Source organism: Pseudochaenichthys georgianus, chromosome 1 (assembly GCF_902827115.2).
Source record: "Pseudochaenichthys georgianus chromosome 1, fPseGeo1.2, whole genome shotgun sequence".
NCBI lineage: Eukaryota > Metazoa > Chordata > Actinopteri > Perciformes > Channichthyidae > Pseudochaenichthys > Pseudochaenichthys georgianus.
This window is the reverse complement of record NC_047503.1, coordinates 19,757,913-19,781,069: the sequence shown is the minus strand read 5'-3', so window position 1 is coordinate 19,781,069 and position 23,157 is coordinate 19,757,913. Positions and strand designations below refer to the sequence as shown.

Here is a 23,157-nt window from a genome sequence, read left to right as displayed (position 1 = left end):
AACTGGCATCCCTTCAGATGGATGGCACAAACCCAGATTTGTACGCACGGGAAGAAAATGTTTTTGTTAGAACAGTCAAAATGTCAAATGTGTGATGTTTGGCTTCACAGAGTAGATAAGCTTAGAAGGGAGTAGCAACCTGAGCTTACAAACTCCTTCACTCTTTGAAGGTCTAACTGTTTTATTCTTGATTGATCTTCTGCATGTCACCGTTAAGGATTACATCTATCGCTTGCCAGTGTGGTTGGCTATTAAGACCTCTGCGCTTCATGAGATGTTCCATCATGTGTATTACTGCATCTGTGATTTGACATTAACAAGAGAACATCAGTTAACAGCTTCCTTATCGAGTGAATGTAGAGCAGTTTATTTGTCAGATCATAGAATAAAGTTGTTATACTTGTTTATATGTGTCAATTACAAATACAGCCTTAGGTTGTTGAATAGTGATTTAATGAACAAACAAGGAGCAATACGCGGTACATTTCACTCCCCAGTATTCCCTAGGTATAAAAATAAACACTTTAAAACACAATTTTGTGAAGTTATTTCACTGTTATTTGTTTTTGAAATGTACTCGTGTCTTGATACCTTCAATTAAAAACATCTTTGTGTGATTGAAAGGGTAGAAAGAAAAAGCCAACACAGCATAGAAACAGCAGCTAAATAGGGAGACAGGATTGCATTTTACCAACGTGCTCCCCTTTCTTTATTTTTGTAATACCCTTTTATAAAGCTTTTGACACAAACCAGTCATCTTTGTACAAACACTGCTTTCTACAAAACACAAAAGGAGTGGCAGTGAACTTAAGAAAATACTGTACAAAACAACATGGAATGACTGACACTGTGAGGTGTGGCACTTTAAGGGTTAGCTTATGTAAATGTTTGTATTGAAACACCTTGAAGAAAATGCTCTACTTCAGGGTCAATCAAAAGTGCAGTCGTTTTTTGAAACACCCCACCTCAATTTCAGAAATGTACATTATTTTTGACTGTTAGAAGGGAAAAATTCGTACCCAACTATTTTGGAAAATATGCAAGTAAAAAAGGTAGCTCTATCCTCTGCTTTTCAGGACATACGGCACATAGAAATGGCTCCTCAGTAACTTTCGTGTTTCACAACACCACCATCTCCCTCGCTGACAAATCTCTTTCGGCCTCTGACAAAAGACAAAAATAATCAACATTCAGTTATAATTTCTACATTTTAAACAGGAGAAAAGTGTTAAGTGTGTGTCTGAGAAAAAACAATAGGCTGCACTTACCGACAGGGACAAAGATCTCTTAACTTTACATCAATGATTCCCATAACGAAGCTCTTATCAACAAATTGCTCCAGGATGTAGTATGCGCGAGGGACATCAATGTTGATTTCAGCAATGTCCATATAAACTCTTTCAAAGCCCTAAGAAAGAAATACACTATTTAAAACAGCATCTTCCAAGGAGAGCAAACAATGAGCCGCTCCATGGTGCAGTGCATCACTCAGACACCAGGTGGCGCCTTACCCTTCTCATTTGGTCCACAGTGATGACGGAGGAAGCAGAGAGAGACTTGAGAAGCTGCAGAACCATTCTCAATGTTTTCTCTCCTTTGGACTCCAACACCAACACTATCGCCTGAGAAAAATAAAAGTATCCACAGCCATGCATTAGTACTAAAAACATTGGCTAGTATCCTATATGCTCGTGATAGGTGATGCTTTAAGGACAGACTGAATGTGGGCTGTTCCGTCTAAAACTAAAGCAAAGTGTTTACCTCATAGACAAACTCATGGTGGAAATGTGGGACCTCCAGATCCCTCAGGCACCTCTCAGCCTCCTTACTGTCCCCAGACAGGATGTACTCCTTCAGCAGCAGGTTCACCTGACAGGACAGAGGAGAGGACATTATTTATAACTCAAAATTATGTTTTAAACAAAAAAGCAATCAGTCATTATTGTAAGGAATTCTTGGACTTTATTTTGTGATAAGGCTCTGTTGGAACAATAGATGTTCATGAAGCGGATATCGCACCTACTTTTCTTAGAAATACCCATCTCAACAGAAAGTAATACTGACATCTACATTAGGAGTGTTTAAAATGTATTATTGTGTCTTCTTGAGCATTTGAAAAAAAGACCATGTTCTTAGTGACGGGGATTCACATTGACATGTTAGGGCGGAAATATTTGCGAACAAATGGTTAAATTAAGAGTTCTTTGGAATAAATGAAGAGTGAGCATTTTCAACTGTGCTATTTTTTACCTGGCCATCAATACGTCTTTCAATACGTCTTTCTTATATGTTGCCCTCGTCACTGTGGTGAAGTTACCAAACCATTTAAAGCTTTATAACAGACATTTTCACATACATTTATTGGTCATACAGAAAATGTCCATCATCTGTGTCTTTGCTTTTGTAATGTACCTCTTTGATAAGCTGTATGACAGGCCTCTGGCCCCCTCCGGTCCCCCACTGGTTGTCTATGCGTAGGCCCCCTCTACTCATCTTCAGCAGCACTACTGCCCGGTCGAGTGATGCTCTGCAAGACAAACAAATAGTTGTTTGGGCAGAGTTGTCACACTGCCTTTCATTCTTTACTGTCCCACTTCTCCAATCTGCTCATGATCACACTGTTCTCTACTTGTATACAAAAACGCAAACAAAGAAGCTTTACCAGATCACATTGTTGTTTTACTGAAAAACACGTTGGGTACGGCTTGATTCCTTTATGTGATCTAGAACTGTTTGAAACCCTGACATAATGTCTCAGGATTTCCATGATAAAAGACCAAATGTACTCATGGCAGTAACAATCACATACCTTGTGTATTGACAGTCAACTCTGCCTTTGAAGCCCTCGATGTAACTCTTGGATAATATGTTGTCGCTCACAGCACGTGCAATGAATTGGCCCACCAACTGGAGAATTAACACAAAAGGGAAGTATGTTAACAAGACAAAACAAATTTCAAGGCAACATGTTAAAAAAGGCTATTTATAGAGAACTGTTATTCTGTCCACTCCTCTTAAAGCATTTCGCATAAGTGGGTCTTTTTGGACCCGGTGAGGTGGTTTTCTTGAAGTATCTTTGTAAATACATTTTTTTATCATTTCATATTCCAGCTATTCCTCAAAAAACATGTTTTGGATATCATGCCATTCACATTTTAAATTTACATTTTAAGAAATTGTAGTTTTTGTATTACTACCTACCCAAGCTTCCATAAGTGGGTCAAACATGACCCGCATGCATTTTCTATGGAATCCTCTGGGAACCTTTGATTCTTATCACCTGTTACTGTCAGGAATACATTCACTGTGGAACACACAGACTACATCACAAGTGACACCTCTCAGGAAGATTATTTTACACAGCAAGATCTGATACCTGTCAGTATAATAACAATACATTATATTTTTATAGGGCTTTTCAAGGACTCAAAATCGCTTTACAATATAAGGGAAAGTTAGGGTGGGGGGTATAGGACTATCAAACTTGATCAACCGGCATGGATTGATGGGGGGGGGGCTATGAGTAGACAAGAGGAGAAGAGATGAGTTTTGAAAAGGGACTGGAATACTGTGAGGGTCTCAGAATAGCGGAGATCTTTGTTCAAAACATGTTCAAAACATTTTTTTCAAAATATAAAATCTTTTTTCAAAAATTAAATATAAAATATTTCTAATGTGAACCAAAATATAATACTAAATATTAAGAGTGATTTTCTTAACCAAAATGACAAAAATGGCATAAAAACACATTATTCTAATACGGGTCCTTTTAGACCCACTTATGGAAGAGTGTAGGGTCCAGTCACTCGTGCATCTAAGGGTTAATGAGAGTAAGGCAAAAGGTGACAGATAAAGACTGTAGATTAAAGTAAAGCACTTCGTGTTCACATATGACTGACCCTTGTACAGGAAGTGTTCAAGAACAAAGTGAGGAGCGAACATTTTGTTCAGAAAGACACTTCCGTTTGATTGGCTCACTATTTTAGTCTGCAAGTCATATTTAAAAATCATTGATTATTTAAATGTTTTAGTACATATGTCGTTCTACCACAGTAAATAGAAAACAGCTTTGTTGCATGAGAAAGCAGGACATTTTATTCACAATGACTTCTTTAATACAAGTCTATTTGCAAGTGAAAAAATTTTGTTACTCATTGTTTGGCCAAAATCCCTAAATACTTTCATTTTGAAGAACTAGAGGTCCAACAAAAACATGCCATGCTCGATGACTGGCAGTCACGCGTACATGTTTGTTTACAGTAGTGCGAGCGCATGATTCGGGGGAAACGAAAGAGCTGTCTTTGCTCTTCTGGCCACCACTAAGCCTACGCTCATCACTGATCATTGTTCCCCTTCAAACAAGAGGCAGCTCAGTCTCCTTTGACCCGTGGCTGTGGCTGGCAGACTGGCAGGCACATGAGGAGAAAGAGAGGAGTGTGAAGTGTGTGTGTGAAACCGAGAAAGAGAGAGTGAAAGGGGTGAAGGGAAGGAGGTTGGGGGCAGGGCAGAGACATAATGCCCCTTTAAACCCACAGAGGAGGGACAGAAATGACGAGTGAGCCCCAATGAGACGGTGACAGGAGGGGTGAGGGGGGGGCTGGACGACCAATAACCCTTTGCCGTCCTATGCTGAGATTGCATTTTGCGAGCGCAGACAGACAATGGACAGAGATCTCATGTCTATGCAGGCTGAAAACACACACCACACACTAGTTCTTTCAAACACGGAGTCACATAAACCCACAGTGTTGTTCCCCTCCGCTCCACCACAGACTGTTGAAACAAAAGCACGCCATCTCAAACAGAAAACACACTTTCAGCCAACAGGTCTGACGGGTCTTGTGTGTTTACTGCAGAGTGACTGATATACAAGCCTCTTTTTCACATCAACCTGACCTGGTTCGTAAACAGAAATTAGGAAAACATGTGGAACTACTGTAGCTCTATGGGTTTTTTGTTGTTATCATTTAGAAATGTGTCATCCAGAGCATGAAATCCAAATCCTCTCACAGCTCTTTTAGTAATAGTCTGGATTTTGAAGTTAATACTCAAATCACAACAATTAAAAAAGGTAGTGCAACAAGCATTTTATATATATGGTGGTCTATATCACCCCTTGCTGCTAAATACCAATCAACTATGTGCAATATGTGCAATATGTGCTATATATATATATATATATATATATATATATATATATATATATATGCCGTTAATAACTGTAATTTATAACTGGCTGCTAATCCTTAGAACCGTTACAAGGTGTGTTTTTTTGCATTTTGTAAATTGTGTAACTTGCTGCAGTTAAATACCATCATAGTATGTGCAATATATACATTATATACATATGCCATTAATAACTGTGTAATATATACCTGTCTGCTAAATCCTAAGAACTGTTACAGGATTTGTATATTGGAAAGTATTTTTCATATTATATCTTTTTATTATATCATAACTTAGTACTTTTTTCTTAACATAGGTAACATTAAGCTGTCTGTGGCTCTTTCCTGCTGTAACAAATGTCCCCTCTGTGGGACTAATAAAGGTATTCTGATTCTGATAAATGGCTTATTGAGCTACATATGTACAAACGCGTATCTCTTAACCCTTCAGAAGGCTCACCTGCGGGGCTCCGGGTGTGTCCAGCACCAGATCAGGCAGCTGTTGGAGCAGTTTGTCGAAGGAGTTCTCCATGTCGCTGGGGGACAGCACCGACCCACACAGGTCGGCCAGCAGCGTGGAGGTGAGCTCCCGCTGGCTGGCCTTGGCCTCCAGGGCCAGCGACACGGCCAGCGAAGGAACCTCGCTCCGCATGGGACCCAGGTTCAGTCCGGCAAGCAGCTCCTGGAGGGGGAGAGGGACGTCAGCAAGGCAGGGGCTTCAAGGTTGTGTTAATGTCAATTCTTGTTATTCTTAGAGGACTGTTTATGTACACTCTTTGAGCACATTTTACCTACAGGTAGTTTCTCTGCACACTTACCACTACTTCATTTGTGTCTCCATGTTCAAAGTACTCTTGCACTATAGGGGTGACCGTCTTCTGGAAGTCCTTCTCCTCCAGCGGGGGAACCACAGTCTCATACACACAGTTTTCCTGACCAAATACATTGCCAGTTAAATGTTTCAAATATGAAATAAGGATGACGTGCCAAGTATGCTGCCAATTGTTATCATGCATTAACATTTACTTCAGTTTTGAGTATTTAAATGATTATTTTATCCACAAAAACAGAAAGATTTGGAAAGCGTACACTATCATGCATGTTACCACAGATACGTCACAAACTGCGGCTTCAAAAACAACAAATTCTCAATAAAATAAAAACGCACAATTTCTTTCTTTTTGTTTTGCAGGACTGTGAATTGGATTACATTGGATTTAACAAGTTATGAGACTATTCCAAACGTAACATTGATTAGGAAAATATACAATATCAACGCCTGCATTAGTACCTGAGCTTCGTCATAGTTGGGGTCTCTCTGATCAACCACCTCCCGTCCATAAACTTCCCCAGATCGGCCCCAAACACCTTTCCCTCCGGCCCCTCCTATGGACAAAGATCGGTGATAATGTTAGGCATGACACATCTGTATGCGTACATGTACTAAAACCTACATCTACATTTTTTTAACCCAAGGACCAACCATGCTGTGAAATAATCCCTCCATCTGGGCAGGTGATGCCTTTGTATGTGTTACACAAAGAAACATGCTAAATCTTAGGTCAGCACAAACAGATTGAAGACAGTTCAAGATGTACCAGAAGCTTGTGCTTTAAAACCACTATTCGTTCAAAATGTGGCATATGAAATGCCACTATATTTAGCACAGCCCACACTGGTTTTGCAAATCGGCTCTACTTGTGCACTAAGACATGGCGGATGCTTTCGCCAACAAATTCTGCACATGGACTGCAATAACAGGATTCCACTGGCGTAACAGTTCTGTTATGAAACCAGAAGAACCAACAGACATCATATGGGCTCAGAACAGTCTCATAATACACACATGCACACAGAAGGATTCACACTTGTATTTCATGATCCGCAAAAGGATCCACACTTGTATCTTTCAATGCACACACAAATGTGTTCCGTTTCATATACATGTAAATAAAATCCAAATACAGAAACAAGTTTTACATATGTATTTTTGATCCACACATATTTGTTTTCCGTTTAAATCCCCTGAACCTGCTTTCTGTGCACGGATCGCTGTGCATTCGTGTGTGGGTTTTTTGAGACTCCCCTCACGGTCAGCCGATTCGTACTTGTAATTTTTTCTATCTATACTAGCCAATCAGATGTCTCCTCAATTCTAAGCCAATCACATGAGCGCACCCCCACGAGGGTAGATTTCTTGCGTTCATGACGTAGCGCTTCATGTACGCATTTTGCGCTGTCCGGAGTTGACAGGTCCATGGAGCCTTCCTGCAGGCGCTAATCTCAGGACACCTCCACTCTCAGTACATTGCCACTTTCCGAACAGGAAATGCACGCAAATACAAGCCTTCATATTATTAAGGTACAGCGCCACTTTCCGAACCATTGATGAATGCTTTTGTAAACAAAAACGGCAGGCAAAACTGTTCTGAGCCCATAACATCATGCCAAGAGAAACTACACTTGCTCAAGTTCTACTGCCCATCAGGAAGAAAGCAAATTGTCCTGCAGACAAAGAAGTGGGCATTGCATGCTTTCAACACGGAGTGAGGACGCACAGTGTGAGACAGCTGGACTATCAAAAGATGATGGCACTTACTAAATTCTGTTCTGCTTATACATTGTGATTTTACTTCTAGAATATAGTCAAATGAAAGGCAGTTTAGAGCAGCCATCTTTAGTTTGATGAATATATTGGCTAAACAAAGTAAGTCATTATGAAACATCAGGTAAATACTTCAGTAGGGTCCCCCATTACTAGGCAGTGCACAAAGACACTTAGCAATCTCATACACAGTGGGCCATCAACCTTATAAATGTCACTTTATAATAAACTGTTCAAATAAAAGCCAGCTGTCTCTCTACACAATCATGGCAGTCCAAAAGGTTTTATACACATCCAATGACATACCAATAATAATAATAATAACACAGGAAACTTCTGATACACTAAAACAAAGGTTACCATGTTACTACTATACTAAGTATTGCAGAGCAGCCGGTAAAAAAAATACGTACTTTGAAATCGGCGTGACCTTTTTAAAACCACCAAGCCATTTGTGTACATGCCAATTAGTTTATGGGTCATAGATGGATGCCAACAGATGATAACAAATAGTTCACACAGTGGTGGTGATGATGCCGCCGCCCCCCCCCCCCATGTAGAACTGCAACACCAAAGGCTCTTTTATTCACTTTTAGTATCCTGTGTAAATGACCAGCAAAAGGTTATTCTTTGAAAAGAAGAGAAACTGAGACATTTGATCTATTTAGCAGCACCACATCACCTACATACCTTTCTTTGGCAGGCCTCTGCCCTTGCCCAGTCGGGACTTCCTGTCCAGCAGCTTGCTCTTGGGGCTGGTGGGGGCCACAGAGGTTCCCCGGACAACTTCTCCATTATCGCTGAGAGAGTCCCCCCGGCCTGAGTCCCTGGAGGAGTTCTTCCTCAGTCTCCGCTTGGCCTTCGCCTTGAGACGTGCTTCGTGGATGCTGTTGCTCGACGAGGTCAGCCAGTTTCCATTTATCTCATTTTTTATGTTTTTGTTGACAACCAACCCTGCATTGTCTTCTTCTCCAGATAAAAAAGAGTCACTCAGGTCATCTGCCTCTGTTGGATTTCAAGGAAAATATGGGGGAAAGTTAATGTTAATAACATAATATGAGAAAGTGGATCTCAAGCTGAAATACATTTGATTATTTCTTGTTTTACTTTCCTAGGGGTCATGTGCATACACAATATACTCAGGAAAAGACGCTTAAAGTCACACTTATGTATTGTAATCAACTTTTATCTGCTGACACTCACAATATGTAGGATGAGCGACAACATGCAATCTATGCCAAAACCTGCAGGCAGTGCAAGAAAAATAAGCACTAAAACCCACTTCCGCACGAAAAAGCCCCATTGCTCCTTCTCAGACACAGCGGATGAGGCATTTAAATCGTCGTCACACTCACCAATGGGGTTTGCGTTGAGCCAGGCCTCGCAGTCAGTTGCCATATTTTACAATAGAAAAGAGATTTTGCAGCAGAATAACGTGCAAATGATACCTGCAACATATAACAATACACATAATTGTTATATGCAGAAAAGAGTTATCAATAACATGCCCAGACATGTTGCAAGGCAGCAGCCTCCCCTCCCCCGTTCATTCAAAGTCACTGTTGACAAACAATGGCTAGCGTTGCGCTAGCTTCAATGTTCCCTGTCATGATAAAGAGCTGCGTCAAAAGACTCCCGAGTATCTGACTACTCAAATATAACTATTACCACTCAAACACCATATGCTAATCAGCAGTTAAGACTTTATTTAATGTTCGTTTATATCACTGACTCGACGTATCTGTTGTTGTATCGGCAGTAAAAGACAATATCTAACTAACGTCAACTGTCCTTTATCTGGCTGCACTTTTTTTTTTTGCGACAGCGATAACAAATACATTTATCCTTCATGACCATGACATATAAAATATGCATTTCAATCTCCTTTGATTTGTCGATCGAATATCTCAGAACAAATACAAATCACTGACCGTCTGTTGCGTCCAAGCCTCAAACTCTGACACGGAGCTTTCCTGTTGTTTTTGTTTTATCTACCCAGCAACGCAGGCACGGAGGGCTGTGTTTTCCTCTTCTGATTGGCTGGAGGTGTGGGCTTTTAAACATACAACCAATGAAAATGCAACACGGGATTTTCTTCAAGCATTGTCCGTGTTGTTTAAAAAGTGCTGCCCTCTAGATGTGGTGCTGCAGAACAGCTCTTACTATTTTTGGGACTGCAAAGTTCAGTGTTTTATAATGATGGCGAGGATGATATTGATGAGAAATTGAGAATTATGAGTTTAGGAAGTTACCAATTAAGTAACACTGGAAGAGGTTAAACCACAGCAAAGCTAGAGAAATGTAGTTTGGTTTACTATTTCAAATGACTTTAAGTAAACAGACTAAATGAGTGACAATGACAATTCAAAAAAACAAAACTATCAGGGTTGATGTTACCTTTCCAGAAAATCAAGAATATATTCAAACTAAGTTTAAAGATCTTAAGACTCACTCATTTAGTTAAAGCACACCGATGGTTGTTCTGCCTCACCACTTGGAGGCACTCTTTTACAACTCCTTCACTCAAGTCTTAACCATAGCTGATTCCCAGTCTTATGATGACAGTATACTATTATGCCTAAATAAATACACAATATGTTATATTCCACACAATTTATTCACGTTTTTTGCATCAAAAATCATATGAAAAGTTTGTCAAACGAAACAACACTATCATTGATGTCACAGGATTCACAGTATACAAAAACAGAGTATGGCATGATATCCCTCTCTGAACAAGTCACGGTAAACATTGCATGATTGACTCTAATTAAACACATGGTCCAGTTTAAGGTCTCCGATATAAAGGCATTTACATATTTAGGCAAATATGACTGGGATTGTCTCATGATTTCAACCCAAAATAAAACGTCACAAAAATAAATATATTATGATATAATATTTTGCAACATTATCAATCCAAATGGTTTACATTTTATTACCTTATTTACCATTACGCTATTTGTGCGCAAACTGGCACCAAGACTCTTATATAAATAAAAATGTAATGTTGTTTTCTAAGCTATACATTAAAATCTATTAAACAAATACAACAAACCTGAGAATCAGTCTTAGTTTTTTAACTGAGTAAAACATGACTTGCCACATATTTTAAGTCATTTTACAGATGTAAATGTTTAATCGTAGCTAACATTTAAACTCAGAAAATGGACTGAACATTTCCATTATTACAAATACAAACATTTTATCACACACAATCCAATAAAGTAAGCTGTAAGGAAATGAATAAACCAAATCAAATCAAATTAAATATTGTAGCCTCACTTTACATTACACATCAGGTATGTACAAATTTGAGAGCACATGTGGGGCTGGGATTGTCAGTGCCATCGAACATATTTAGACATTCCTTCTCCCAAAATATCAAAACCAGTGCAATTGTCCACTTGCTCTGCAACACACACACAAATCCTTCCACTGTGAGACGTCACTGTGTAGCCGAGGGTTCAGAAAGTAAGCCCGACAGACCGTCCTCTGCCAGCTGGGACAGGTATTTCTGTGAACCAGAGGAGAAAAGGAAAACATTACAATCCAAAATAAATATGTATACAAAATGTGGTAATGTTTTCCCCAAATTACAACCCAGACCAAAACATCCATATAGAGGCTCCACAGGGAGGAAATATGAAAAGCAGCGTCTTGCTAAATATCGGATTTGTAGTCTGACAACCAGACAAGCTTTTTGGAAACCAGCATGTTGTATTTTACTAAACATTTTTAAAGTAAAATTAAACATTTAATAAAAAGGGTTTTCAGTTTATTCATCACAAGTTAATTGCAGTGAAGAATACTTTTGAAAGGATTTTCCGCAAATGCAACGATGTAGTTGCACATTTTAATCTTTAAAATGAAGTATATGAATATAACATCAGCAATCACCAGTCAGTAAAACTGCATCCGATAAGCTCGACTCAAATATCTGAGGATGGGAGCCTAGATTTATCGGAAGCGGCTTTTTTCTCATCTGTTTTTTTATTTTACTGCAGTTAAATATTTGGGTGAAAAGCTGTGCTTAATGATGTGTTGGAGTTTAAATTTAATTAATAATAATGTATACAAAAAGTTACAAATATCTGTTAATTGATATGTTAAAGATGTCTTTAGATGAGTAAAGTAAAACAAGAATCCTATGGTAAAAAAGGACCAAAAATGATGTAAAACTATTTTAATAGCAGAACACAAACAGAGAATCGTGACGGACAGCACAAGTGTTAAAAAAAATGTTTTCCTCTTGGAATGTAATCCATAAAAGGTTTGAATCCCTGCTCTCCGGCTTGCCTCAGCTGTGCCGCTAGGATGAGAAACGCAAGAAGGCTCAATGCTGAGTAATCAGAAACTTAATACAGTTTCAAGTTTACGTGCAATGTGTGTATGTTCTTTCGTGTGTATGTTCTATTTTCTGTGCCCATCCTAATGCATTCAAGGCCTTTCTTTTGGATTAATCTGTTCATTTTCTTTTCAATTAAGTGTTAGGCTCGTACATTTTTCTTCTTGATTTAAACAGTTAATCAATGATCAAAACTAACATTATTAGTTTCTTTGTATATTCATTGTTTTTTGCACTGCGGTTTTTAAAACACCATACTTGATTTAAGTAAGACTTATCCCCAAAATGGGACGATCATTGGAACGAAAAGGAAAACAAATAATGTAACGTGCATATGCTGCATGCATGTGAAGTAATAACTCACCAACTCAACAACAGATGGTGTAATCTTTTGTAATCTTGTGAATGTTGCTACTAGACCACACTGACTTTGGACCACACCAGCAGTGTACAGTGTGGGCATACAGACTTTCATTTTAGCTGACACTAACTCCATCTGGTATAAAAGGTGTGACAGTATATGCACAGAAAATATACAACATATCTACATAAACACAATATGCTTGCTCGTATAATTCATGGACATTTTATTCATCACCAGAGTGCAGTGTGTACCTGGAGGTTCCTGTAGTGCACGGTGCTGCGGCAGTGTGTACTCTTGGCCGTCTCCTCACTGTTATAGAACAGTTCGCAGAGCTTACAGTAGAAACCCGTCCTCGGCACAATGAACTCCACTCCTGTTAGACAACAAACACAACTATAAGCTTCGTCTGACTGCATCAGCGTTTTGACATTTAAATGATATAGTTAAATAGTACTTTGCAATCGCATCATACAGGGATTCTGCAGGAAAAGTAGAATTTAAGAACTTTTAAAGATTCTTAAGATCGTAGCGATTTAAATGTCATACCCATTTGTATTTTGTATACTGGCAGAAGTATATTGGAAAATTAGAAGACCGTGAAAGAAAATGAATCCCGGAATTATTTAAGTACTAGAACACGTTAAATAATACAATAGTCAAATATAACCGCAATCTAAGTCTAAATCTAGTTTAATGTAAAATCTTAAGGACTGCTTGCATAGCATGAAAACACGCTTCAGTGATGTGTTTAAGTAAATTCAATGAATAAACTTCATTTACCCGCGGGATTTTTTTTTTTTATGACCAACTTCATTATTTGTTGTTAACAGAACTATGAACTAATACAATTGTACTCGAGAGAAAATGCACATTGACAATTGAATGTAACACTTTTTAAGGATCACGGAAACTTTGAACAATGAACTAAGACCAATTATAGTAAAAATCTCTTACTTAATACTTCATATTTACGTTCACAGATAATATTCTACTACATAAAAACTATAACATCATTTTATAGCATGTTATTTTCACTCTTTAAAAAAACAAACACTGTCTGAGCACCAAAGTCCATTTGAACAACACACATTTGACCGTGACAGTAAGAAAACAAAAACAAAATTGCAACAACAACAACAGCAACCGGATGAGTCATCTTTGTTAAATTTGTCTCAGACGTGCTGTCGATGGATACAGTTTGCTCTGCACACACAAACAGAGACAGCCGCTCGTGAGTCTGTACTGCGGTCTGCTGCTGATACCCGGCTTCACGGCTTACATAAGTCTCCATGCAGCAGGCCCAACGCTGGCCGTGTCATTTGAGCCGTAATGATAATATAAATACTCATCTCTCAGAGGTGCATTTCACAAACTGCTCACGGAAATAGGTCAGCAAGTGTCCAAGCAATTCCAATCAATTAGAGTGCTAATGCAACAGGTTGTCAGTGCACTTATTAGTGGGCTCCATGATAAGACTTTAGGACTTAAATCAAAAGACTCAATGGAGGCTACTTGTCTCTGTGACAATAAGTCAATATAGACCTGGGCTTAATCCAGGAGAGTAATCGGAGACCTTAAATAAGACAAGATTAAATAAAGTCACCAAGGATTTCAAATAAAGTGCATATAGTTCTCATTTGCAGTGTATTTTTAAACATTCAAGTTCAAATCAGAGGAGTTATAAAACTTGTGCCTACCCAAAGGGATGCCGTGTTCACTGACAGCTTTGTCTTGCTCACGAGACGGCGAGGGAGCCTCAATCTCTGTAAAAGGCATATTAATTATGAAAACATCACAAATGGTGCTTTTTGGGGGCGTGATCAGAGAGCGATCACAGTATACGGCACCCTTTTTAACACCTAGGTTACCAGAATGCAGTTTAGGACACACAAATCCATTTTTCTTTAAAAAAAATCGAATTCCTCATATCTCATACTTTACTTGTCATTCACTTTTACATACAATCCTTTTTTCCATCACAGTGCTATATTTCTATCTCATCATACGTCTTATTGACATTGTATCGTTTTATGATAAATAAATATTTGAAACTATTTCCTTTGGAAATAAAAAAGACTGGTTGCAACAGTAACTCCTGTTTGGAGTATAATCTATAGTTGTGATCAAAACTGCAGCCTTGTGTGTGAACTAGAGACAACTGAAACATAAATACTTAAATGATTGATTCATTATTTGACTAACTCTCTCCTATTTAGATAGACTCTAAAAACGTAAACCATCCCTGTAGGAGGCCTAAATCTGATCACTGGATCTCGCTTTGTTCTGCTGTAAACATTTGGCTTCTCTTATCTGAAAAGTACCTTTTTTAAGAATGCTGTCCTTGTGATGAACCCCATTATTGATTGTTTCTGGGACCTTTCCTACTTCCACGTGTTTGCCATCTTGTGATACGTAAATATGATTTTCCATCAGCTCCTCTGAAGGCCCACTGCGGGTCACTTTGTCCTCTAAACATGTCTCCTCCAGGGCAGCTTTGAACTCCTCACTGGGGAAGTCACTGAGGTCAGTGACTGGTAGCTCAGGAGTCGTTGCACTGAACATCTGCTCTTCAGGACTGCTTGCACTTATAACATTCCCTGGCTTTTTGTTAACAGATGTTTCTTCTGGGTGTCCAATATCCCTGCTAGATGTTTCCTGCACCTCCAAGGAGGAGGGGGTAGGGGGTGGTATGCACTCCTCCCCTGCTTCTTCACCTGTAGGCTCTTGGGGGCGGGATACAAACTCTTCCAGCTCGGGAAGGTCGGGCTCAACTATGGAATCATCTTCTCCTCCAACTTCATCTACAGTGACCAGTTCCTCCATGTTCTTAGGGTACCAGCAGTCTCCATCAGTATCATCTCCACTTTCCCACTCCTTCACCTTAGAGATTGGACCAAGAAAAGAGTTGTTAATACTTCTATTCACACTGAAGTAGCATTAACCTTCAAATTGCGGCATGAAGGAGTTTGAATGTGTAATAAATCAAATCATAGATCATCACTTACAGTGTTTCTTTCTTTACTACATTCTATCGTCTCTTTTGGCATGTCGCTTTGCTGAGGTGAAAACGATTTTTCTTTTGACTGGCGTTCCTGGAAAAATAGATGATTAAGAAGGTAGAAGGATGTGCAATGTGAAGCAGTTTTACACACAACACTCTTACATATAGATATGATTCAAAAAGTTACTCACAGTATTTTCAGTAGCATTTTCTTTATCGTGTTTGTCTGTAGTGGTGTGCCTCCTGCTTGTCTTTTTGCCCTTGCCCCTGTCTGGTGAACCCGGCCTCTTGTCCTCTAGTGTTCTGCGAAGTGGCTCCTCAGTTATCTCAAACACAGAATGCCTCGATCTATTATGGTAGTCGCCTCCATCTCTCCTCTTGGGCTTTGTGTCGTGCCTCTGGTATGGAGGTCTAGGCGGCTTGTCTGACTTGTACATTTGTTCCTTCATGTAGATGTCATCGTCCATGTTCCTGTACGAGTTGAAAGACATGCCTTGAGGGCTGCCTCGCGGTTGCCAGTCTCTGTTGCCCCTGATCCCTTCACCTCCGCCGCCTCCTCGCTCATCTGCAGATCTCGAGCTGATATGATCCAAGGGTTTCTGGTAAACCTTCCGGCGGTCGGCTGCTCGTCCACTAGGCCGATCATCATCCACGCTGCCCTCATTTCTCCATGGGTCTTCCCTTTCCCTGTCGTCCTCACCCCTTCTCAAGTGTGACGACCGATCCCAGGAACCCTGGCGGGGGCCCATGCCATTGCTGCCTCTTTCCGGACCCCTGCAGGATGCGCCCTGGGGGCTGTGGGCTGAGCTGCATGATGTAAAACTTGGGCTGTGGGAATGAGGGCTGAGGGATCGGCTGATTGGGCTGCGGGAGCGCGCTCTCTCTGGGATGTAGCTGCAAGGAGATGATGGAAAGATTACATGGAGAAATCCCATAAATCTGCATTTTGTGTTGCTATACATATGTATATATTTATATATATATCACACTAACTCAACTTAAAGTGGACCTATCATGCTATATTTGACAAATATATTGTAGGGCCATACCTATACAAAACATGTCTGTGAAGTTTTTTTTTCAAAATACCAAACAGATCACCCATTGTAGCCATGCCTCATACTGCTCAAACCCCTCTTTTGCAGCCCTGTTAGAGAAAGGCAGATTTTGGGTCCTTAGCTTGCAAAAAAGAAAGAAGAGGAGGCGGAGCTAATGCCTGATCAGAATTCTACCAGAGAAGTTAAATTCGGTTGTGATAAAACACCATCCTGTTTAAACCACGTCAAGGACTATTTCTGAAATAGTATGGAGCTCAAATGCTTTTTCTCTTGCAGGTTTATCACAAGGTGAGTTCTTTTTTTATTTCCTGCTTTTTAAACACATGTGCTCTTCAGTACAGGTTAGCTCTGATTGTTAGCGAGGCTTGCTAATGTAAACAAAGTCGAGATTACGTCCAAAACACGTCAGGCATTGTTTCTGATGGCAACTTTCTGTGGGTCCGCCACCAATTATTCCGGGCTGACGTCAGCTCGGACGGAATCTGTATCCGCTCGTTGTACACCCGTTTTTAAAAGATTTGTGTATGGAGGAAAAGAGAGAGGGTTTTATTTTCTGATGCTGCGTGAGTTCCCCGACGCACCGGGGACACATATTTATGTATAAAAGACATCACAAAGTGCATTTTGCATGATAGGTCCCCTTTAACTTATAATCAGTGACATTTTCTACTCAATGATTTTGCATTTGCTCTTTTAGTGACTCTCAGTAAAAAGTATTCAAGATTAAGAGTCGAAAGAGAAGTGGCCTTACTGTTCGTGTTCTTGCATCTCATCCCTTTCCTGCTGAGAGGTGATGTCGTGGATGATTGTTTGAACATCTTTACCTGGTTTCTAAACAGAAAGGAAATTCACATTTTCACAATTTATTATTTGGCAGCCTATAACTTGTGTTAGCTGTTTACTTTGTTCATTTAGTCTTACCTTGAGTTGCAGCTCCTTGTATCTCTTAGACATTCGTATGAGAAGTTTTTGATTGTTAATCGTAGCTGGAGTAAGTTGATAGTATTGAACCATGGCCTGAGCGGCTTCAACATATGCCATCTCAAGAAATGCCTGAAGGGAGAACAGAAAATTGCTCAAACAATATTCCATTATATAGTTTTCCCTGTACAAACCTGTTTAATATCTAGGATTTGAGACTGGATTCAAGCAAATGTTTAAAAATCATCATCACAAGTTAACACATTTCCACGCTATAATAAATCACCAGAACAGTTACTCAAGTGCCTGTAACCAATACCACGATTTTAGTTTAAATATGATAGGGGTATATATATATTAATGACGCGGCAGCAAGAGAGTGAGCTGTCATGTTCTGGTAGTTAAACAGCCAGTAAGATATGACAACATATATGATATCACACAACAGCTGCAGAAGAAAAAAACTGTTGATAATCATAAAAATGCACATTGATACTTTGGTTATTGACAAAAGTAATTTCAAATTTAAATATTTGTTCAACTATGTTTTTTTTACTCGACAGGAAAGAACTCTGTTGAAGCCCTGAGAGGTAAAACCTACAAATATGCATTGGTTTATATGAATAAGAAATGAACGATGAATAATAATGTTCTTGTACCTGATGGGTGGAGCGCATGAGGATGTAGTTGGTGACTTTGCCAAAGGGTATTCCCAGGTGGATGACATCATTCTCAGTGCAGCTGCCTTCAGGGAGGTTGCAGATGTGAACGACCCGCCCTATTGTTGCCTGTATGGGTGGAAATGGCTGCAATTAATGGAACATTTATAACCATACATCACACTGATCTTTGAAAAACAATTTACTGAACATCTGAAAATAGCTGTTGTTCAACTGCAGTTCATCTAATGGCCACTTATGGCTTGCTCCAAAAGCATGAAATTCCCAGTGGACCCCCATGTTAAAACGCAGTGTCTGGCTCACGTCTCTCAGTGCATGTCTGCAAACCATTTGGAGCTGAACCTGACTAGAAGACTATCAACATCAGCGTTTCTGTTGTTTCCCCGGCTCACACTGCAAGGAATCTGGGTGTGACACTGGATGACCAACTGTCCTTTACTGCAAACATCGTTGCTACAACCCGCTCCTGCAGATACACTCTCTACAACATCAGAAAGATACTTTGCCTACTGACCCAGAAGGCAACGCAGGTCCTGGTCCAGGCTCTTTTCATCTCACGCCTTGATTACTGCAACTCACTCCTGGCTGGTCTACATGCAAGTGCCATTCGACCCCTGCAGCTCCTCTAGCATACAGTAGCCAGACAGGTCTCTAATCTACCTAAGTTCTCTCATTCATACCAGCCAGTCACTGCTTTCGCATCGGGCAGTTCTACCTCACTGCAAGTAGGACGCTAGTACCCCTCCAGAAAAACACGGGTGTTTGCTATCCTGGCTTCAATATGGCCAAACAAGCTGCTCCTTCATATTAGGACAGCTGATAGTCTATATATCTTGCGTCCCAGACTGAAAACCAACCTGTTACGACTGCTCATTGGCCATTAAAAGCTGACACACAAACTGTGTAGTATTAAAAAAAGGTTTGGAACTAATGCACCATTAACAGCCCCTGCCGGGCCTTGTCATTCCCTAGCTCCACCCTCTCAACCAAATATGGTGACTTCTTGCTCTGTAAAAACAAAACAATATGACTACATCCAACATCTCAAACTAGAGGCTTCAAAACAGGAGCCCAAAACCCAATGGGTGACATCACAGTGACCAAATCCACTTCTTAATATGGATAACACTTTACAGTAAGAAAAAAAAAAAAGTACACATATAAAATTGTATATGTGATCTCTCAACAATCTTTGTAGCACATCAGAATGATCAGACTGTAAGAAATAAACCTGTCTAAGATCAATGTAACACTATCACACAGTATGTCATGTCATTTTCCCTCCTTGATGCAACCCATCTCATTTCATCTATTAATAGTTCCTTGACAGTAGTGCAGTGGCGATAATGGAAGTCTACTTGTTTGGATTTAGAGACTTGTCAGCTGACAGGCCCCAGACATTTCACACATTTGATACAAATCCCTCATGGCTGCCAACTATAGCGACCTGCATAGCTTTTTAACTTAAAGGAGAGTGACTAAATTAGATGGTAAAACTGATACAGACCCATTTGGATATAGATATATTATATCACTATTTATGCCTTATTATTTACTCTTAAACTATATATTTTTTTATTCTATAAGGCAGACAATGTTAAGATTGTATAGTCTTGATTTCCTTATGTACGAAAATCTTATTAAGGTAATAGATCATGTAGAGAACTACATGGCAGGGACTGTGGATGTTGTGGAGAGGAAGACTGAGGTCCATCATGCATTGTAAGCATGCTAATAGTGGTTGTTTCACCGCTCCTATTAGTTTTGCTAGATCATTTACCTACAAAATTACTAACTTGAAAAGACAAGTACCACCTACTGATATAAAATCTCTATCTTTAATTATCATCTAACTAGCCGGTGCACATACCGCTTGACACTTTGTATTCCTCTAACACAGTGTTTCTCAAACTTTTTCCTACCAAGGACCACTTAACCAATAAAAAAATCACTTGAAAATGGTACAAACAAGTGGCAACATGTGTGATGAAGGTGTTTATCTGGGCTATATCATGCAATCGAAAGTTAAACTTGAGCTTGCTCCATTGCGGAGATATTCCCGCGAGAGTGCGGAAAACTTAAATGTATTTATTTATTTCAAATGTGAAATGTTACCAATATACTCACGGACCACTAGGGGGCGCTCACGGACCACCAGTGGTCCGCGGACCACACTTTGAGAAGCACTGCTCTAACATCATAGCTATAAGAGGTTGTAAATTCAGCCTGTCATGTCTAGGAGTCTGATTTCTGCAACCATTGTACTGCAACTGCAAGTTTTGCAGTGCCCCTACTCCTCCTCCTCCTCCGCTTCCTGCTTCTCCAGCTCACAGACCTGACGGACAGTTCCATGTGTGTGACAGACTGGGGTTCTAACTCGGACCAGCGACCAGAGTCTCTGTTTTTACAGGGAACTTGTTCAGGCAAAACCCAACACCAACATAAACTTCACACTGGGTCCAATGGCTGTAAAGTGTAGAATGTATAAAGGGGAGGAGAAGTCACTTTACTACGCATGTTGAAACATAATCAGTGTGTCAGTATTCAAAACATACATGAAGTGCTGATCACATATAGTCTATCAATAACATGTGATTTTATCTGAGAGAAACCTGATAACTGAGTACTCCGACTTTTATTTAAAAGGTTAGGCAACCATACCCATGTGTTTTGGACGTCTCCTTAACTAAGAAAGTTTTGGGATAAAGAGTTTGAGGCCCTTAATGAAGTGTCACACTAAGGTGGCACTACTAGGAGTCATAACATAGGGCTTCGAGGTAATAGCTAGGAAATATCTTTTGTAAATATTGCTTTTGCTAAGTGGCTTAAACCAGACAATACAATTGTTGGACTGAAAAGGTGTGGAAAATCTATCAGATGGAACAAATGTTCATATTCTCTGAGAATCCAGACATAAATATTTTTTTAAAAGGTGGAGTCCTGCAATTACTGTGCTGATCCGGTAAGTTGGTTTCACCACACCTTCTGAACTATTCCAGTGTCTCAACTTCCCAATCGAGGTGTATCTGGCGGCAGTGGCCTGCACATTCACACACTTACATTATGGGAGTATTATCTGTATTCTTTCCTTTAATGTTATCTTTCTTTGTATCGGCTTTGTGGATACAGCTGAATGGAAATGGAAAAAATAGTTGACAAAAGATTGAATATGTTCTCGAATAGAACTGTAACTGAAATAAAAACGTTAAAACCTTAAAATAAAAATACTTTAAGCTCATGACACAATACTACACATTTGATAGTCTTGATTTTGGAAAGTTCTCTTTTTTTTTTTACATAAATCATGAAAAGCCATATTGTCATTCAACCCCAATACGACCCAATCAAAAGAGGATCTGGAAGAGCCAGATAATTGAATTACTGAGCCACAAATGAATAGCTTCTGGCCAGTGAGCTGACATCAGCAGCTTCAGATGATGAGTGATAATTCCATTAGCAGCTCTGTGCCACGACCAAGAACACACAAAGGTCAGTGCAGGTTGGGCTCAATAAACACATCCAGAAATAGGCTGTTTATGTCTTTTGAATATTAGAGAGAATAAGAGGCTCTCTGATAGCACTCACTTATGTCTGACCTGTAAAATGTCATCTGTGTCTGAAAGCTCAGACAGTTTGAACACAGGCTCATGCGTAGAACGGTAGCGGTTTCAGTTAACAGAGGCAGAGGGCTATGCCATGTCACTGCCTACTCTCAAGGAGACACTACACACTCTGCAGGGGACTCTATAAATGGTTTGAATTGCAGTATAGACTTTTAACATTATTTAACATTAAATAAATAAAAGTAATGACATTTTTGGTTGAAACACCTTATCAAAACAATGTCACATCTTTAGGCCTTAATTCACACATACAAAACAGGTTATAAACTAAAATTCCCCAAAACATTAAAGAACACTGCTACAGATATAAATAAATAAGAGTAAACATAGTCAGTCATACTGAGGCCAATTTTCCAAGTAAGCTCTACAATAAATATATTTTAATCGAGCTTAAATTCTGAAGTTAAAGGTGGGGTGGGTAAGAATGGAGAAACCAGCTCGAGTGTGCTAGAATTTGAAAGTACACAACAGGAAAAAATCTGCCCGTTCCTTCAGACTTCCTTACAGAGCCCCTCCTCCAACACACACGAATGTGCACATGACCAATGAGGGCACGAGATAAGTTTGTGCACAGATGGAAGGCTGACAGGCAGGTAGGCCATCCAGTTATTTTAGCCGGCTCAGATGATTGGTCGTGCTTTTTACAGCGCCACGGCTTCCACAGATGACATTTTTTTATGTATTTATTGTCAAAGCATTTAATGTATTCATTGCTATCGGGATGTTAAGAGAATTCCATGGAATATAACAAAAAGTGTTTCTGAAGTAAATTACCTAACCTACCTTTAAAGTGGCAAAAAAAACTTTTTCTTAAAAGTGATTGTAAAGTCAATATTGAATGCACAATGCAATAGTTGTTAAATAATGACACCATAATCATTTAGTTTGGTTCCCTGCATACTTCTTAATAATACTGGGAGTGTTTAACTATATTTCTCAATGAACATGGATTGTTAAGGTTGTTACTTGCTTTGGACAGTAGTCAGGTTTATTATAAGCTGCACCCACTAGACTCGTAATGGGAGCCAATCTTCCCCTGCCCGACCCACAGAAAATAGTCATTATAAACTAACAGGATCCGACCCGTAATTCATTAACATTAAGCATTTCAGTGCAATTGTGATACATTTGGACTGAGTTGAAAAGTTGTCTGTTTCTACTTTAACATTGAGTGAAGTATAGCTTGTTCATTTAACAAATTAGCTTCATCACGCATTTACATTTTTACATTTGAGTTGTCATTCTAAAAATCCGTGAAATTTTACTTTTTCGTATTTCTGCAGAAATCTACTTTACACTACAGTCAATAGAGGTGAAGCTCTCAACACCATGACATACTGAACTAGAGCTAAATGGTGTAAAGATAACGACCATATCGCACTGCACTGCTTT

The 23,157-nt window shown here is 39.5% G+C and overlaps 2 protein-coding genes across 3 annotated transcripts in view; both read right to left on the bottom strand.

Moving 5' to 3' along the window:
- Positions 1 to 343: 343 nt before the first annotated feature.
- On the bottom strand, positions 344 to 9,790 carry pdcd4b (programmed cell death 4b). The gene is made up of 12 exons (XM_034111718.2): positions 9,702 to 9,790; positions 9,126 to 9,218; positions 8,461 to 8,775; positions 6,457 to 6,551; positions 5,984 to 6,097; positions 5,626 to 5,847; positions 2,810 to 2,907; positions 2,413 to 2,527; positions 1,762 to 1,869; positions 1,512 to 1,622; positions 1,269 to 1,408; positions 344 to 1,163 (listed from the first exon to the last, which is right to left on the bottom strand). The coding sequence occupies exons 2-12, from the start codon at positions 9,166 to 9,168 to the stop codon at positions 1,103 to 1,105; spliced, it is 1,422 nt and encodes a 473-aa protein (XP_033967609.1). The 5' UTR covers positions 9,169 to 9,218; positions 9,702 to 9,790; the 3' UTR covers positions 344 to 1,102.
- A 596-nt stretch (positions 9,791 to 10,386) lies between these two features.
- The window catches only part of rbm20 (RNA binding motif protein 20), a 52,267-nt gene continuing 39,496 nt past the window's right edge, over positions 10,387 to 23,157 (bottom strand). For both annotated transcript variants that reach the window (XM_034111401.2, XM_034111486.2), the window contains exons 6-14: positions 18,122 to 18,250; positions 17,463 to 17,594; positions 17,293 to 17,372; positions 15,675 to 16,377; positions 15,488 to 15,574; positions 14,804 to 15,362; positions 14,180 to 14,245; positions 12,734 to 12,855; positions 10,387 to 11,287 (exon numbers count right to left, since the gene is read on the bottom strand). In XM_034111401.2, coding sequence (XP_033967292.1) covers positions 11,219 to 11,287; positions 12,734 to 12,855; positions 14,180 to 14,245; positions 14,804 to 15,362; positions 15,488 to 15,574; positions 15,675 to 16,377; positions 17,293 to 17,372; positions 17,463 to 17,594; positions 18,122 to 18,250 — 1,947 coding nt within the window. In that variant the 3' untranslated portion in view covers positions 10,387 to 11,218. The remainder of the gene's footprint in view (positions 11,288 to 12,733; positions 12,856 to 14,179; positions 14,246 to 14,803; positions 15,363 to 15,487; positions 15,575 to 15,674; positions 16,378 to 17,292; positions 17,373 to 17,462; positions 17,595 to 18,121; positions 18,251 to 23,157) is intronic.